The sequence below is a fragment of the Dama dama genome, chromosome 31, assembly GCF_033118175.1.
Source record: "Dama dama isolate Ldn47 chromosome 31, ASM3311817v1, whole genome shotgun sequence".
Classification (NCBI taxonomy): domain Eukaryota; kingdom Metazoa; phylum Chordata; class Mammalia; order Artiodactyla; family Cervidae; genus Dama; species Dama dama.
In genome coordinates, this window is record NC_083711.1 from 53,094,988 (window position 1) to 53,113,237 (window position 18,250).

The following is an 18,250-nucleotide window of genomic DNA, read 5'->3' on the forward strand; positions in this document are numbered from 1 at the left end:
CTGAGCAAACTCTGGGAGATAGTGAAGGACAGGGGAGCCTAGCATGCTGTAGTCCATGGGTTGCAAAAAGTCAGATACAACTTATCAACTAAACAATAACAACAACACATACACCTTAAAATAACAAATTGTTTTATATTTTAAGAAAATATTAGAGTATTCTTGAAGTTTAAAAGGTTTTCATTTGGCCTCTAAAAGTATAGATTAAGTATCTTTTAATTTACAGAGTACTCTTAATCCCTCAACCCAAGCAACACAAAGTTAAATAGACTCAACTTTGGAGGAGGAGGTAGATACCACCAAGAGTTTTTTAATGGTCTCTGTACAGACGGACAGAAATTTTCTGGAAACATAACTTCAAAATCACCCTAAACATACTTTTTAACTCTCTTTTATACTCCAGGTGCTCCCAAAGTTACATTTATTCCAGTAGATTGAAAATAATAAATATATATAGAAAATAGACCTTTATTTCAATTCTTTTCTTTTTTTTTTTTTGTAATTCCTGACTGTCTATATTACTGATGTACCCAGTGCGTTGTAGAAATGGGAAACCAATTTGAACTTCTCCCTGGTGACACTAGAATTCACAGCGTTCTTTGGGCAAATGTCAGTTTTGCTTGGAGACATAGATCAAAATTTTTAATAAGTCCTTTGTACCCAACAACACTTCTGGCTGTGATCCATTACAGTAAGGTTTCTCTAGACTTGATTCATTACAATCCCATTCATTATGAGTGTTTCTTTGTTTCAAAATGGAAAGAGATGTTGGAAACTGTTCTGAGAAAATGTTTCTAAATCTTTCACTTTACCCATAGTGCTTGGGAAACATGTAGGAGAGGAGTTGAAACTCTGACGTAAGGCAGTACTCTGGGGAACAGAGTAACCAGACAGTTGCCTTTGAGTGTCTCATGTTGGGCGCACACCCTGGAGGGCACTGTGGTGACAGCTGAATATTAAGATTCACAACCAAGCGACTTCTCTGTTTGCTCATTTTCGTGTTGAACAGATCAGAGTGTGTCTGGCATCAGGGGCAAGTTAGAGGGAAAGCAGCAACTTCTCACAGTAACAGCTGTGCTACTTCTTCTCTGAGAACTATTCTGTCCTGGGATCATTTACCCAGTTTGCTCCATAGGGAAAAAGAAGTGAAGTGAGGGAATATAACCAGTAGATACAATTGCCTGTGGAATAACTTTCTGTAATCATTGCTCATGAGATCTTTGGACCAATAACCAATAATCCAGTGCTTAGAGATGGTACAGTGTGGTTATGTTTAAGAGATACTAGCTACTCAGAACCCTAAAGAAAGAGAACTCTCATTTTATCACCTGGATATCAGGCAGAAAGGGAGAGAGAGCAGAAGGATTAGGCAAAAGGCTTGGCTGCAGCTGCATGATAACTCAGTGGTCAGCTGTGGTTAAAAAAAAAAAAGCATGCAACAGTTTAATTGAATTTCAGTGCAATTTAATTAGATTTGATTTAAATACATTTAGGTTTTGAAAGATAGGCTCTAACACTGGGCTTTAAAGCCTATATTGCTCTTTAAAAGCTAAAGTAGTGAAGAAAGTGAAAGTCGCTCAGTCCTGTCGACTCTTTGGTACCCCATAGACTATCCAGTCCATGGAGTTCTCCAGGCTAGAATACTGGAGTGGGTACCAATTCCCTTCTCCAGGGGATCTTCCCAACCCAGGTCGAACCCAGGTCTCCTGCATTGCAGGCAGATTCTTTACCAGCTGAGCCACCAGGGAAGCCCAAGAATACTAGAGTGGATAGCTAGAGTGGATATACTAGAGTGGATAGGCAAGAATACTAGAGTGGATAGCCTATCCCTTCTCCAGCGGATCCTCCTGACCCAGGAGTTGAACTGGGTCTCCTGCATTGCAGGTGGATTCTTTACCAGCTGAGCTACCAACATTGCAAGTAAATAAAGATTTTACTCTAAATTACATGAAATGAACCCTGGAGAAGGAAATGGCAACCCACTCCAGTATTCTTGCCTGGAAAATCCCATAGACAGAGGAGCCTGGAGGGCGACAGTCTATGGGGTCGCAAAGAGTCAGATACAACTAAGCAATTAACACTTTCACTTTCACATGAAATGAAAACGTCAAAATCCTATTTTAGCCTACTTATCCTAAATTGTTTCCAAAAAAGCAAGATTTGTTTTCTTTTCATAGATGACTAAAGGGAGTGGATAGAGAAGTGCCCACCAGCAGTTGCACATGACAGCAGAACAGACCTCTCATCAGGCTTTCAGTTCACAGACTCATAGTTGCTGAAGTACTAGTCCTCTGCCGATTCATTCACACATAGATTCTTCATCTGAGCTTTCAAAGTCCATCATCATTCTTTAAAATAACTTCTTCTGTCTTCTCCTTGGCAAGTTATCTGTCCAACTAATAAAAGCTTTAACTCGACCTGAATTGAATTTTCATCTAAATATAACTCAACAAAACAGTCTGAGGAAACTCCACTTTTCTATGTGATAATGTATATTTTTATATTAATGAGAAACTGAAACACATGCTTCTTCACTTCATTCAACAAGAGTTTTTGAAGGCCTACAATGTGGCAGGCTCTGTGGATACACAGTGACAACTCAGGGCATGGTCCCTACCCTCATGACACTTATAACCTAGTAGGTGAAACAAGTATTAAAAATAATGTTGAAAACAATCAACAAATTGTGATTATAACATGAAAAACCAATGGGAAGGACAAGGTGCAATGGCAAATCCCCACTGCCATAGGATAGAGTCCCAACTCAGTATGGCAGTCTCCAAGGTGGTGCTAGTGGTAACGAACATGGCTGCCAGTGCAGGAGACTTAAGAGACGTGGGTTCAGTCCCCGGGTAGGGAAGATTCCCTGGAGGAGGGCATGGCCACCCACTCCAGTACTCTGGCCTGGAGAATCCCATGGACACAGGAGGAGCCTGGCTGGCTGCAGTCCATAGTGTAGCACAGAGTTGAACACAACTGAAGCAACTTAGCACACACACACACAGTAACTCTAATAATGTCTAATAAGCTTTGTCATCTCTGAATGTTGATTGAATTAATGAATGAATACATCTAAATCACCAAATGAAATGGACTTCCCTGGTGGCTCAGATGGTAAAGAATCCACCTGCAATGCAGGAGACCCGAGTTCAATCCCTGGGTAGGGAAGAACCCTTGGAGAAGGGAATGGCTACCCAGTCCATAATTCTTGCCTGGAGAATTCCAAAGACAGAGGAGCCCGGCAGGTTACAGTCCATGGGGTTGCAAAGACTAGCACTTTCACTTCACTTAGTATGGCAGGCATAGTCCTTCATAAGTGAAGTGAGTGAAGTCACTCAGTTGTATCCGACTCTTTGCGACCCCATGGACTGTAGCCTACCAGGTTCCTCCATCCATGGGATTTTCCAGGCAAGAACACTGGAGTGGGTTGCCATTTCCTTCTCCAGGCTAGCCTAAATTACTTGTATAGGTTTATCTTCCATGTGTTTTAACCATTGATACCATTTTACTCACCACTGTGAAATCCACCACCCTCTCTCACCTCTTTGCCTTTGCTTATGTGGCAGAAATTTTACCAACATTTCCACTTATCAAAGTCCTTCTCAACCATTAGGGGCCACAAACAGATATCACCTCCCATTCAAAGCCTTCATTATTGCCTTGAAACCCAGCTTGGTTCTGTTCTCCACTCTCCTGTAAGTCTTTGCTTGTACCTCTGTCTGTAGTCTTTACTCTAGTTTTTCAGCAAATATTTCCTGAGCTCCTAATCTATAGCACATTTACCACCAAGTGCTGGTCTCGTGCTGCTGTGTAGTATCGTCACATACTTGAGTGCATATTACCTCTACCTCAAATTGTGAATTGTAAGCTCATTATTAATCTCAGTATCTCCTGTCAGTGCTTGGAACCTAGTACAATAAAGGTTCTATTGAACTGGATTTTCCTCATACAAATCATACTATGACAGTAGTTTTTTATAGAAATTACTTTCCATCTGAAAGATTATACTTCCATAGATGTGTTTATGCTGTGTTTTTTAAAAGTGGTATCTGCTGACAGTGTACCTAACAATAAGCCTTATTTAAAATTTCAACTGGGGAGAACCAAGATGGTGAAGGAGTAGGTGGTCGTGGAATACATCTCTCTCCACGGATACATCAGAAATACACCTTCAGACACAGGAGTGCATGCAGAACACCAGCTGAGAGCAGACAGGAGTACCTGACCAGTGGAAAAGAATATATAAAGCCACGCCAAGCTCAGTAGGATGAAGGAACTAGGGGAAAAAACAGGAGTGTTAGTAGGACTGGACTTGCCCTTCTTGGGTGGGGGAACTGAAGCAATGGTCCGATCCCTACATCAAGGCAATTATCTGAGTCAGAGGAGAAACATTTAATGCTGGGAGGGAAACAGCTGATCTGTGGCAGCCTAAATGGAATGAGAATCAGACAGTCCTTGCTGCAGCCATACATACCCCGGACATATCCCCAAACATACCCCATACATATCCAGGAACGCTGGTCCCCTGGAAGGCTCAATGGCTGGGAGCTGGGGTTTAGAGATTGTGGAGCAATCCCAGAGCAAGGGATGCTGTTGACTGTGGAGAGACAGATCAAGGGGATGTGAGGGAGGAGATCATGGTGGGAAATGCCTGTGGAGGAAAGCCAGGCAGCCATGGAAGCAAGGCGATACTGCTGAGTCATGCATAGCGGGTGGAGCCATCACCATAGTCTCTCTCCCCAGGGCCAGCATCAGCAGCTGAACAATAGAGAGGCTGGCCCATCAAATGCCTGACCCACTGAACTACAGAGTAGGACCCAACCCAGGGTGCCCTTGTAGGTACCTGAGACACCAATCTACCGAGTAGGACCCCCAGCCAGGGGGCTCCTCTACGTTCCTGATGGCTGAACAACGGAGAAGGACCCAGGCAAGGGAACTCACTAAATGCCCTAATGGGTGGAGCTACAGAGAAAGACTGGCCAAAGAGGCCTTCTGATTGCCAGCTTCACGAAGTTCGAAAAAAGACCCTGATAGGGCCACAACCCCTGCAGCAGAGGCAGTCCGTGTCCCTGAACACTTGGCGCCGCCAGAGTCCCCTCAAGGCAAACAGCTGCACCAGCTTCACGCCCAGCTCTCACTGGGGCAGAGCTGCCACAGGCCAAAAAAAGTCTTTCCTCTATGTGCGCAGGGTCACTTCGGTCCTGTCTGAATCTTTGCGACCCTGTGGACTGTGGCAGCCAGGCTTCTCTGTCAGGAGGGGCTTCTCCAGGCAGGAACACTGGAGCGTATGGGCCAGTACTGGCTGCCTCACCCCTCTAGAGACTATATTCCTGCTGCCCTAGCTGCCAACCCCTCTGGGTTCCTGGGGCTGCCAGAGCCCCTGTGACCCAAGCGGCTGCCCCACCTCCACACCTGGCCCTCACGGGGGCAGACCCGAGTCCTCCAGGGCAGCCTCCGGAGCAAACCCCAGTGGACGACCCGCGTGTGAGGGGAAATCAAACCACAGTTGAAACCCGGGGCAGTGTGGCTAAGGAAGACCCAAACCTCCCCACCAGCTGCGCAAGATGCAGGTTAAATCCACAGGGTCAACTGGGCAGACTGTGTCTGTGGAATATATAAAGGGTCATTGAGAGCGCCCACAGGAGAAAACGCACCGCTCTGATAGCTGTGGGCATGGGAGGCAAGAACACACAGGAGCAGGACCAGGTTAGAGTCTGAGCGGCCCCCACGGCAGGCCCAGAGATCAGCGCAGTGTTGGAGGGCATCCCGGGGAGGGGAGGCGGGCTGTGACTGCCAGCGAGGGTGAGGACCCTGACAGCAGTGAGTCAAGAAAAACATTTATTATTCTTATGTTTAGACTTGTTCTGTAGAATCTTTTGGATTTTTTTCTTTTTGTTTTCCTTTTTTGAACCCACTCTGTTGTAGTTGTCATTTTTATTGGCACTATGAAATCCAATTAAGCTTTTGAGCTCTTTTTTTTTTTCTCAATCATATTTTTTATTGTTATAAACCTCTGCCTCTATGTTGGGCTTTTGCCATTCTGTGGAGTTTTCCTTTTTTTTTTTTTTCTTTTCTCTTTTTTTTTTTTAAATTTTTTAAAACTATTATTATTTTTCTACATTTATTCCTTTGCTTGCTTTTCCTACTGTTATTTTCCCCTTGCAGTTAATCTTTAACATATATAAATCTTCTTTATCTACCTCTATTTAACTTTGCATATCTATTTTTTCTTTCTTTTCTTTCTCTCCTTTCTGCTCAACATATTTGTTAATTTTATTTTCATTGCTTTATTCCCCAATTGGCACCTTGCTTTAGTTTTGTTTTCCAGTTTGTGCTTTAGTTAGTTTTGTTCTGGTAGATATAATTTTTGATTTCCTTTGTTTTCTGGGTCAGTCGACTGTACTTTATCTTTGTTGGACTGTTTTTATTTTGCTTATAGGCGTATATGTATATGTATATATTCATTCATACTTTTTATTGTTGTTATAAACCTCTGCATCTACATTGGGCTTTTGAAGTTTGGTGGAGTTTTCCTTTGTTTTTGTTTTTTTTTCTTTCTTCTTCTGTTTTTTTTTCTTTTCTCCTTTTAATAATTTAAATTTTTAATTTTTTAAACCTATTATATTTTCTCTACATTTATTCCTTTGTTTGCCTTTCCTACTGTTCTTTTCCCCTTGCAGTTAATCTTTAATAAATATAAATCTTCCTCATTTACCTCGGTTTAACTTTGCATATCTATTCTTTCTTTCTTTTCTTTCTTTCCTCTCAACATATTTGTTAGTTTTGTTTTTATAGCTTTATTCCTCATTTGGCACCTTGCTTTAGTTTTTTTTTTTTTTTTTGAGTTTGTGCTTTAGTTAGCTTAGTTCTTAACTGGTAAATATAATTTTTTATACCCTTTGTTTTCTGGGTCAATCGACTGTACTTTATTTTTGTTGGACAGTTTTGACTTTGCTCATGGGTGTATATATTCCATTATCTTAATTATTATTTGCCTGATTTTGTAATTGCCATTTGTCTTGGGTTCATCTTTGGCTTCTCGTTTTTGGATATTTGTTTTACTCTCATTTAATGCCATAAAAAGCCACTTGTGAAATCTTCTTTTCTGATGAGAGATCAAGCCTTGAGCCTTTGGAGCAGAAGCACTGACTCCAAAACCCTAGACTACCAAGGAACTAACCCTAGGGAATATCAAATAGTGAGAACTCACACAAACAAACCACTTGAATACAAGACCCAGCATCACCCAAACACCAGTAGCACCCTGTGCAGGACACCTCATCTAAGAAACAAACAAAACAAAAATAGAAACCCAATCATCAGCAGACAGGATTACCACCTCACTCAGCCTTGCCCATCAGAGGAAAAAAACAAACAAACAAAAATTCAGCACAAATCTCACCCTACAGGAAGCTTACACAGACCACTGGACCAACCTTCGGAAGGCAGAAACCAAAAGGAAGAAAGAATTCAACCTTCTTGAAGGAAAGAATTCAACTTTCCTTGAAGACTGGGAAAAGGAGACCTCAAACACAATAAGTTAAAAAAAATAATAACGAAAAAGCAGAGAAATACTACACAAATGAAGGAACGAACTAGAAACAGAGAAGTCCAAATAAATGAAGAGGAAATAGGCAAACTACTTGAAAAAGAATTCAGAATAATGATAGTAAAGATGATCAAAAACATTGAAAACAAAATGGAGAAAATACAAGAACCAATTAACAAAGACCTATAAGAATTAAAGAATAAACATACAGAGGCAAACAACACAATTACTGAAATCAAAACTACTCTAGGAGGAATAAATAGCAGAGTATCTGAAGCAGAAGAATGAATCAGTGATCTGGAATATAAAATGGTAGAGATAACTTCTGAAGAGCAAAATAAAGTAAAAAGAATGAAAAGAACTAAGGATAGTCTCAGAGATCTCTGGGACAATATCAAATACACCAACACTCGAATTATAGGGGTCCCAGAAGGAGAAGAGAAAAAGAAAGGGTATGAGAAAATTTTTGAAGTGATTATAGTTGAAAATTTCCCCAACATGGAAATGGAAATAGTCAATCAAGTCCAAGAGGCACAAAGAGTCCCATACAGGATAAACTCAAGGAGAAACATGGCAAGACACATACTAATCTAATAAAGACTAAATGCAAAGAAATATTATTAAAAGCCTTAAGGAAGAAGCAACAAGTAACATACAAGGGAAACCCCATATGCTTAACAGCTGATCTTTCAGCAGAAACTCTATAGGCCAGAAGGGAATGACAGGATATATTTAAAGTATTGAAAGGGAAAAATCTTACAACCAAGATTACTGTACCCGGCAAAGATCTCATTCAAAATTGATGGAGAAAGAAAAAGCTTTTCAGAGAAGCAAACGTTAATAGAATTCAGTACCACCAAACCAGCTTTACAACAAATGTTAAAGGGACTTATATAGTCAAGAAATACAACAGAAGAAAAAGATCTACAAAATCAACCCCAAACAATTAAGAAAATGGCAGTAGGAACATATATATCAGTAATTACTTTAAATGTAAATGGATTAAATGCTCCAATCAAAAGACAGACTGGCAGAACGGATACAAAAACAAGACTGATATAAATGCTGTCTACAAGAAACCCACTTCAGGCCTAAAGACACATGTAGACTGAAAATCAGAGGATGGAAAAATATATTCCATGCAAATGGGAAGCAAAAGAAAGCTGGAGTAGCAATCCTCAAACCAACAAAATAGATCGTAAAATAAAGAAGATTACAAGAGATAAAGAAGGACACTACATAATGATCAAGGGATCAATCCCAGAGGAAGACATAACAATTGTAATATCTATGCATCCAACATAGGAGCACCTCAGTACATAAGACAAACACTAACAGACATAAAAGAAGAAACTGACAATAACTCAATAAGAGTAGGAGACTTCAACACCCCACTGACACCAATGGACAGTTCATCAAAATAGAAAATTAATAAGGAAACAAAAGTCTTAAATGATACATTAGATGAGATAGATCTCACTGATATCTTCAGGACATTCCATCCAAATGCAGAAGAATACACCTTCTTCTCAAGTGCACATGGAACATTCCCCAAGACAGACCACATCTTGGGTCACAAATCAAGCCTCAGTAAATTTAAGAAAATTGAAATTGTATCAAGCATCTTCTCTGACTACAATACCATGAGACTAGATATAAAAATACAAGAAAAAAAAGTGTAAGAAACACAAGTACATGGAGACTAAACAACATGTTTCTAAATAACCAACAGGTTACTAAAGAAATCAAAAGGGAAATCAAAAAATTTCTAGAAACAAATGACAATGAAAATATGACAAATCAAAACCTGTGGGATGCAGTTCTAAGAGGGAAGTTTATAGCAATACAATCCTACCTCAAGAAACAAGAAAAACATTGAATAGACAACCTAACTTTACACCTAAAACAACCGGAAAAAGAACAGAAAAATCCCAAAATTGGTAGAAGGGAAGAATCATAAAGATCCCAGCAGAAATAAGGGGGAAAGAAAGAAACAATAGTAAAGATTAATAAAACTAAAAGCTGGTTTTTTGAGACGATAAACAAAACTGACAAACAATTAGCCAGGCTCATCAAGAAAAAAAGAGAGAAGAATCAAATCAACAAAATTAGAAATGAAAAAGGAGAGGTTACAACAGACAATGCAGAAATACAAGGGATTATAAAAGACTGTTATGAACATCTATATGGCAGTAAAATAGACAACCTGGATGAAATGGAGAGATTGTTAGAAAAGTTCATTCTTCCAAGACTGAACCAAGAAGAAATAGAAATTATGAACAACCCAATTACAAGCACTGAAATTGAAACTGTGATCAAAAATCTCCCAAAAAACAAAAGTCCAGGACCAGATGGCTTCACAGGAGAATTCTGTCAAATATTTAGAGAAGAGCTAATGCCTATCCTTCTAAAACTCTATTAAAAAATTGCAAAGGAAGAAACACTTCCAAACTCATTCTATGAGGCCACCATCACCCTAATACCAAAACCAGACAAAGACAACACACAAAAAAAGAAAACTACAGGCCAATATCACTGATGAACAAGACGCAAAAATCTTCAACAAAATTTTAGCAAACAGAATTCAGCAAAACATCAAAAAGCTCATACACCATGATCAAGTTGGGTTTATTCCAGGGATGCAAACTTTCTTTAATATATGCAAATCAATCAATGTGATACAACATATTAACAAATTGAAAGATAAAAACAATATGATCATCTCAATAGATACAGAAAAATCCTTTGACAAAATTCAGCCCCAATTTATGATTAAAACTCTTCAAAAAATTGGCATAGAAGGAACCTACCTCAACACAGTAAAGGCCATATATGATAAGCCTACAGCAAACATTCTCAATGGTGAAAAGCTGAAAGCATTCCCCATAAGATCAGGAACAAGACAAAGGTGTCCACTTTCGTCACTATCGTTCTACTTAGTTCTGGAAGTCCTAGCTATAGCAATCAGAGAAGAAAAAGAAATAAAAGGAATCCAGATCAGAAAAGAAGAAGTAAAGCTCTCACTGTTTGCAGATGACATGACACTGTACATAGAAAACCCTAATGATAGTATCTGAAAATTACTAGAGCTAATCAGTGAATTTAGCAAATTCAAATTTGCAGGGTACAAAATCAATGCACAGAAATCACTTGCATTTCTATATACCAACAATGAAAACTCAGAAAGAGAAATTAAGGAATCAATCCCATCCACCATTGCAACAAAAAGAATTAAATATCTAGGAATAAACCTACCTAAGGAGATAAAAGAACTGTACACAGAAAATTATAAGACACTAATGAATGAAATCAAAGATGACATAAACAGATGGAGAGATAGTCCATGTTCCAGTGTAGGAAGAATCAATATTGTAAAAATGAGTATACTACCAAACACAATCCACAGATTCATTGCAATCCCTATGAAATTACCAATGGCATTTTTCACAGAACTAGAACAAAAAATTTCAGGATTCATATGGAAACACAAAAGACCCCAAAACAGTCTTAAGAAAGAAGAATGGAGCTGGAGGAATCAACCTTCCTGACTTCAGATTATATTACAAAGCTGCAGTCATCAAAACAGCATGGTACTGGGACTAAAACAGAAATATAGATCAATGGAACAAGATAGAACTCAAAGAAATAAACCCAGGCACCTATGCGTACCTTATTTTTGACAAAGGAAGCAGGAATATACAATGGCACAAAGACAGCCTCTTCAATAAATGGTGCTGGGAAAACTGGACGGCTACATATAAAAGAATGAAATTAGAACAGTTCCTAACACCATACACAAAAATAAACTCCAAATGGATTAAAGACTTAAACGTAAGATCAGAAACTATAAAAATCTTAGAGGAAAACATAAGCAGAACAATTGATGACATAAATCAAAGCAAGTTCCTCTATGACCCACCTTCTAGAGTAACAGAAATAAAAACAAAAGTAAACAAGTGGGACCTGGTTAAACTTAAAAACTTTTGCACAGCAAAGGAAACTATAAGAAAGGTGAAAAGACAACCCTCAGAATGGGAGAAAATAATAGCAAATGAAACAGCTGACAAAGGATTAATTTCCAAAATATACTAGTAGCTCACATAACTCAATATCAGAAAAACAAACAACCCAATCAAAAAGTGGGGAAAAAACCTAAACAGACATTTCTCCAAAGAAGGCATACAAATGGCTAACAAACACATGAAAAGATGCTCAACATCACTCATTAATAGAGAAATGCAAATCAAAACTACAATGAGATATCACCTCACACCAATCAGAATGGCCTTCATCAAATGTCTACAAACAGTAAATGCTGGAGAGGTTGTGGAGAAAAAGGAACCCTCTTACACTGTTGGTGGGAATGTAAATTGATACAGCTACTATGCAAGACGGTTTGGAGATTCCTTAAAAAACTAGGAATAAAACCACCATCAGTTCAGTTCAGTTCAGTTGCTCAGTCGTGTCCGACTCTGTGACTCCATGAATCGCAGCACGCCAGGCCTCCTTGTCCATCACCAATTCCCAGAGTTTACTCAAACTCACATCCATCGAGTCGGTGATGCCATCCAGCCATCTCATCCTCTGCCATCCCCTTCTCCTCCTGCCCCCAATCCCTCCCAACATCAGGGTCTTTTCCAATGAGTCAGCTATTTGCATCAGGGGGCCAAAGTATTGGAGTTTCAGCTTCAGTATCAGTCCTTCCAATGAACACCCAGGACTGATCTCCTTTAGGATGGACTGGTTGGATCTCCTTGCAGTCCAAGGGACTCTCAAGAGTCTTCTCCAATACTACAGTTCAAAAGCATCAATTCTTCGGTGCTCAGCTTTCTTCACAGTCCAACTCTCACATCCATACGTGACCACTGGAAAAACCATAGCCTTGACTAGATGGCGACCCAGCAATCCCACTCCTAAGCCCTGAGGAAACCAAAATTGAAAAAGATACATGTATCCCATTGTTCACTGCAGCACTATTTACAATAGCTAAAACATGGAAGCTACCTAGATGTCCATTGACAGATGAATGGATAAGAAGTTATGGTGCATATACGCAATGGAATATTACTCAGCCATAGAAAGGAATGCATTTGAGTCAGTGCTAAATGAGGTGGATGAACCTAGAGCCTATTATACAGAGTGAAGTAAGTCAGGAAGGGAAAGATAAATATTGTATTCTAACACATATATATGGAATCTGAGAAAATGGTACTGAAGAATTTATTTTCAGGGCAACAGGAGAAACAGACATAGAGAATACACTTATGGACACGAGGAGAGGGGAGGAGAGGGTGAGATGTATGGAAAGAGTAACATGGACACTTACATTACCATATGTAAAATATATAGCCAACGGGGATTTGCTGTATGGCTCAGGAAACTCAAACAGCAACTTTGTATCAACCTAGGGGGTGGGATGGGGTGGGAGATGGGAGGGAGGTTCTAAAGGGAGGGGATATATGTATACCTATGACTGATTCATGTTGAGGTTTGACAGAGAACAGCAAAATTCTATAAAGCAATTATCCTTCAACAAAAAATATTTAAATTTAAAATTTCAACCGCATGAGAAATGGGATAGCATTTTTAAAAATATCTAGCTACTGTAGTCAATTCTCTCTGAAGAAACATGTAAACACCTTATGATATTTTAGTTTATCACCTGCTGTGTAGATATACTTGATTTCCCATGGTATGTCTTTTCAATTCTTTTCATAATATTTACTTAGTCATCATCTTTCTTTATTTTCTTCCAGAAGTGATTTAAGAATTTTTTTCTGAAGGTGATAGACCCCAGATGAATACTTACATGCATTCAAAACATCAATCATGTTAACTGCATATAAATGCATAATCAATTAAATTGACCATTCACACTTGTCTAAACTGGTCTCAAAGCTGGCTTGAAAAACTAGAGTGATTATGCTACACTTGAGTTATTTCAGTCACATAAATCACTTCTGAATTTCAAGTAGGGTTAGCAGGAGTTTTTCTTTCTTTCATCTATTTTTCTCCAAAAATATTTTGACTGTCTCATTTTCTGGAGTTGTATTTCAAGCAGATTTTTCTGCTTCACAGATTTGGATTTGTCCTTAAACCCAAGTGGGGAGGTGACCAAGCAGATTGGCGATGCTCTGCCTGTGTCATGCACAATATCTGCCAGTAGGAATGCAACTGTGGTGTGGATGAAAGTAAGTAGTATTCTTGGTAATGTTCTTCTTTTGGACTGACTCCTTCTAGGGTTCTCTTGTATAGTCATGTGTAATATGTTTATACATGCAAACTCATACTCTCTTTTTTTATATATAATAATAATAAATAGACTACAATAAAATTTAGAGGTACTCAATATCACTATGGCATCCATAATTGTTTCTCTGAAACTTTGTTTGGGGCATTAATTTAATTATGTGTATTTACTAAGTAATTATAGACATATACACATGCATATGGACACACACGCATATACAGTTATATGTTTTAGGGGTTAACAATTTCCAGTGTGTTTTAAGCCATAATGTTCTTAACAGTGTGTTTATAACAATCCTGTGAAATATGCAGGAAAATGGTTAGTTCTGTACATTATTTGAAAGAACTTGAAGTGAGAGAAATCAGAGAGCTCATAGGTGACAGAGCAGAGGCTCAAGCTCAGGCCTTACCCAGCATAAACACCACACTTTAGTCACATAACCTTCTGCCTTTCAGTTGAGACTGACCTTAAGTGTCTGAATGTGGGTTCCATGAATTAGTAGCTCCTTGATGGTAGCGATCTCTTGTCACCCCTGGGCCATAGTAGAACACCTGGAATATACTAGGAGCTTAGTCTGTATTTCCTGAGTGCTTCAGTTCAGTTTAGTTCAGACGCTCAGTCGTGTCTGACTCTTTGTGACCCCCATGGATTGCAGCACACCAGGCCTCCCCATCTATCACCAACTCCCAGAGCTTGCTCAAACTCATATCCATCGAGTCAGTGATGCTGTCTAACCATTTCATCCTCTGTCGTCCCTTTCTCCTCCTGCCTTCAATCTTTCCCAGCATCAGGGTCTTTTCCAATGAGTCAGTTCTTCACATCAGGTGGCCAAAGTATTGGAGCTTCAGCCTCAGCATCAGTCCGTCCAATGAATATTCAGGACTGATCTCCTTTACAATTGAATGGTTGGATCTCCATGTAGTCCAAGGGACCCTCAAGAGTCCTCCATCACCACAGTTCAAAAGCATCAATTCTTCAGTGCTCAGCTTTCTTTATGGTCCAACTCTCACATCCATACATGACTACTAGCTTTGACTAGATGGACCTTTGTCAGCAAAGTATTATTGAAAACATTATTATTATTATTAAAGACATATTTAAAAGTCTCTGCTTTTTAATATGCTGTCCTGAGTGCTTGTGTTCTTCTTATCATCTGAAATATAGGTCATTATCTGGGAACCCAAGCATTGCTGTTATCTTTTTCAGCAAAGTATTTGTCAGCAAACCTTTGTCATCAAAGTATTATTAAAGACATTATTATTATTATTAAAGACATATTTAAAAGTCTCTGCTTTTTAATATGTTGTCCTGAGTGCTTATGTTCTTGTTATAATCTGAAATGTAGGTTATTATCTGGAGACCCAAGCATTGCTGTTATCTTTTTAGAGTGAGATCAGTAGCATTGGAAATTGGTGATTTGAGATAAGGTTATTAACAAAGGTTATCAACAAAGATAAGGTTATCATCAGGACTTCCCTGGTGGCTCAGATGGTAAAGCGGCTGCCTACAATGTGGGAGACCTGGGTTTGATCCCTGTGTCGGGAAGATCCCTTGAAGAAGGAAATGACAACCCACTCCAGTGCTCTTGCGTGGAAAATCCCATGGATGGAGGAGCCTGGTAGGTTATAGTCCATGGGGTCACAAAGAGTCAGACACAACTGAGCGACTTCACATTCACTTTCTTTCTTTATTAACAAAAGGAAAGGTTGTTACTAGGTTCCCTCCACTCAAATCCTTAACTAGTATATCTAAACACCCCATCTGTTTATTCCTGTAATGTGACATGTAGCAGAAGCACTTATCCAGTAATGAGTTGACAAAAACACATCAAACCACTTAAAATAGGGGTTGACAAGAATTATGTTTGTAAAAAGTTGTGGGAAATATACTGCTCCAGTTTCTTTTAGATGAAAATGTAAATTATTTTCTATTGGTTTTTTATCTCTTTTCATGCCAGATCCTCTGTTACTTGTTATCTTAACTCTTAAAACTCAGTTTATTATTTTGTTTTCTCTTAAACACAGCCTCATCACAACATTTTATTTGCTCACATAGTTAAAATGTCACTCCATAGACTGAATACTTAGCATGATGTGTTATGGCAGTTAATGGTCAAGGGGCTTGATAGGTTTTTAGTATATGAACTCTCATGGTGTGTTTTACTCAGAACTAGAGAAGCTAAGTTTACTTGGTTAAACCAGTTTCCTCATAAGCTGCAGTCACTGTTGTCGATTGAATAACTCATATCAGTAGTGCTGATCAATATTGCCTGGCTATTGGTTAGTTGATGGAAATGGAAAAAAAATTATAGTGTACAAAGACCATATAATCTTAAGATTGTGTTTAGTTGCCTTAGGAGCATTTCAATTCCTGGTAAATAGTATTATTTTCTGATATCAAATTATTTTCGAAGTTAAATGTTGCATTTCCTTTGTTCATAGAAATTTTAGTATAGTAAGCCATTTAAAATTTTTCTTTAAAAGACATTTTTGTCTTAATTGTTCTGTAATAGATTCCATGCCTTGATAATTGTCTTTAATATGGTAAGATTACTACCCTATTTACAAGTAAGGAAGCTGAATCTCAGAAGTTTATGAACTTGTTCCAAATATAAATTCAGTAAATGGAAGAGTCTGAAATAAAACTCTGATTTGTCTAACTCCAAAAGTACAGAGGAAAAAGGAAATCTATTTGTGAAAACATTTGAAGTTAAGAAAAGAAGTTTTCATTTTCATTAGGCCCAGAAGAATAATTTCAGTGTTTATTACTGTATAATAAATACATGGAGAGTTATAATTGTGCCATGTGACATAATTAACTTTTTATTTAATCAGGATAACATCAAGCTTCGATCTAGCCCATCATTTTCTAGTCTCCATTACCAGGATGCTGGAAACTATGTCTGTGAAACTGCTCTGCAAGAGGTTGAAGGATTAAAGAAAAGAGAGTCGTTGACTCTGATTGTAGAAGGTAATAAAATACATGAGCACCAATTCAGAATTTTCTTTGAGAATTTAATCTGTTCCTTTTATGATCTCAGTTCAACATCTTATTTTAATTGTAATATTTTTAGGAAAACCTCAAATCAAAATGACAAAGAAAACTGACCCTAGTGGACTGTCTAAAACAATAATCTGCCATGTGGAAGGTTTTCCAAAGCCAGCTATACAGTGGACAATTACTGGCAGTGGAAGTGTCATAAACCAAGCAAGTATTTGTCTTCTTGTTGTGTACTGTACTTGGTCCAGTGTGTGGTTTTATTTAGGTACCTAAACTGTAATCTAACTTATTATCAACACGAAATTCACAGTATGTCCTCAGAGGAAGCTTTTGCTAACTTCCTAATTTTCCCAAAGGAAGACCATAGCTCAAGGAGAAATTTAAAATCCTAGGGTCATGGTGTATGGAAGACTTACTTTGTTGTGGTCAGTATCTGGACAAATTGAGAGTAGTGTTGACATATGTATATGACCATGTATAAAATAGATAGCTCATGGGAAGCTGCTATATAGCATAGGGTGCTCTGTGATGACCTGGAGGGGTGTCATAGGTGGGAGGAAGCCTCAAGTGGGGGGATATATGTACGCTTGTGGCTGATTCACATTGTTGTACCACAGCCACCAACACAGCATTGTAAAGCAATTATCCTCCAATTAAAAATAAATTTTAAAAATGTATAAATTAGGTAATATCCCATGGTCACTAATTCCTGAAATTTGGGTGATTAAAACATTAAGGTATATATTTACCTACATCCTGAACTTCCACCTCTTAGTATAAGTGGCCTCACTTACACTTTGCTTACTTTTATGCACATTATGGGTTATTTCTTCTTGATATTCTACCCTGGAGAATGGTGAAGAACATAGTCACTGTGAACATATGGTCTGATCTGTGTGTACTGGGGCCAAAGTAAGGCTAGCTAAATATATAGTATCTAGGAAGATTTTTGCTGAACAAACGTGTATGTAAACCAAACAGTAATATTTGTACCTTTGTCTCACCATTTTAGTTTGCAGTAGTAAAAGGCCAAGAATGTATGAACACTACCAATAATTTTCTCTTTGACAAAAAAATATGAGAATCCAGCTTATCACAAACTGTTCAGAGCTGTAATCCCATTAAATTGCCAGTCAGCTTGGGTTACTGACATATTGTTTAATTCCATTCTCTCTGCGACAGTCTTCATGTCCCTCTCTTCAGTGGAGCCCCTTAAGGATTCCTCAGGAATACCCACATGAGCCATTTGATTATTTGAGTCATCTGTGTTGCCTCTTTCCCAGCTTTCGACTCTTGAAATCTGAGAAGGCTTGCATAAACCAGAATTGTAATTTACAGTGTCCGCTCTTTCTCTGTCTATTGAAGGTGGGCTACTGGTCCAGCTTATATAGTCTAGTTTTGCAGAACATGGTGAATTTTGGCTCTTTCAACTATGGGTGATGCATGTTTAT

At 38.6% G+C, this 18,250-nt stretch overlaps 1 protein-coding gene across 2 annotated transcripts in view; it reads left to right on the forward strand.

The window, feature by feature from the left end:
* Nucleotides 1–18,250, forward strand: part of ALCAM (activated leukocyte cell adhesion molecule) — a 206,288-nt gene that overhangs the window by 165,132 nt on the left and 22,906 nt on the right. For both annotated transcript variants that reach the window (XM_061134379.1, XM_061134378.1), the window contains exons 9-11: nucleotides 13,628–13,740; nucleotides 16,634–16,769; nucleotides 16,873–17,010. In XM_061134379.1, coding sequence (XP_060990362.1) covers nucleotides 13,628–13,740; nucleotides 16,634–16,769; nucleotides 16,873–17,010 — 387 coding nt within the window. The remainder of the gene's footprint in view (nucleotides 1–13,627; nucleotides 13,741–16,633; nucleotides 16,770–16,872; nucleotides 17,011–18,250) is intronic.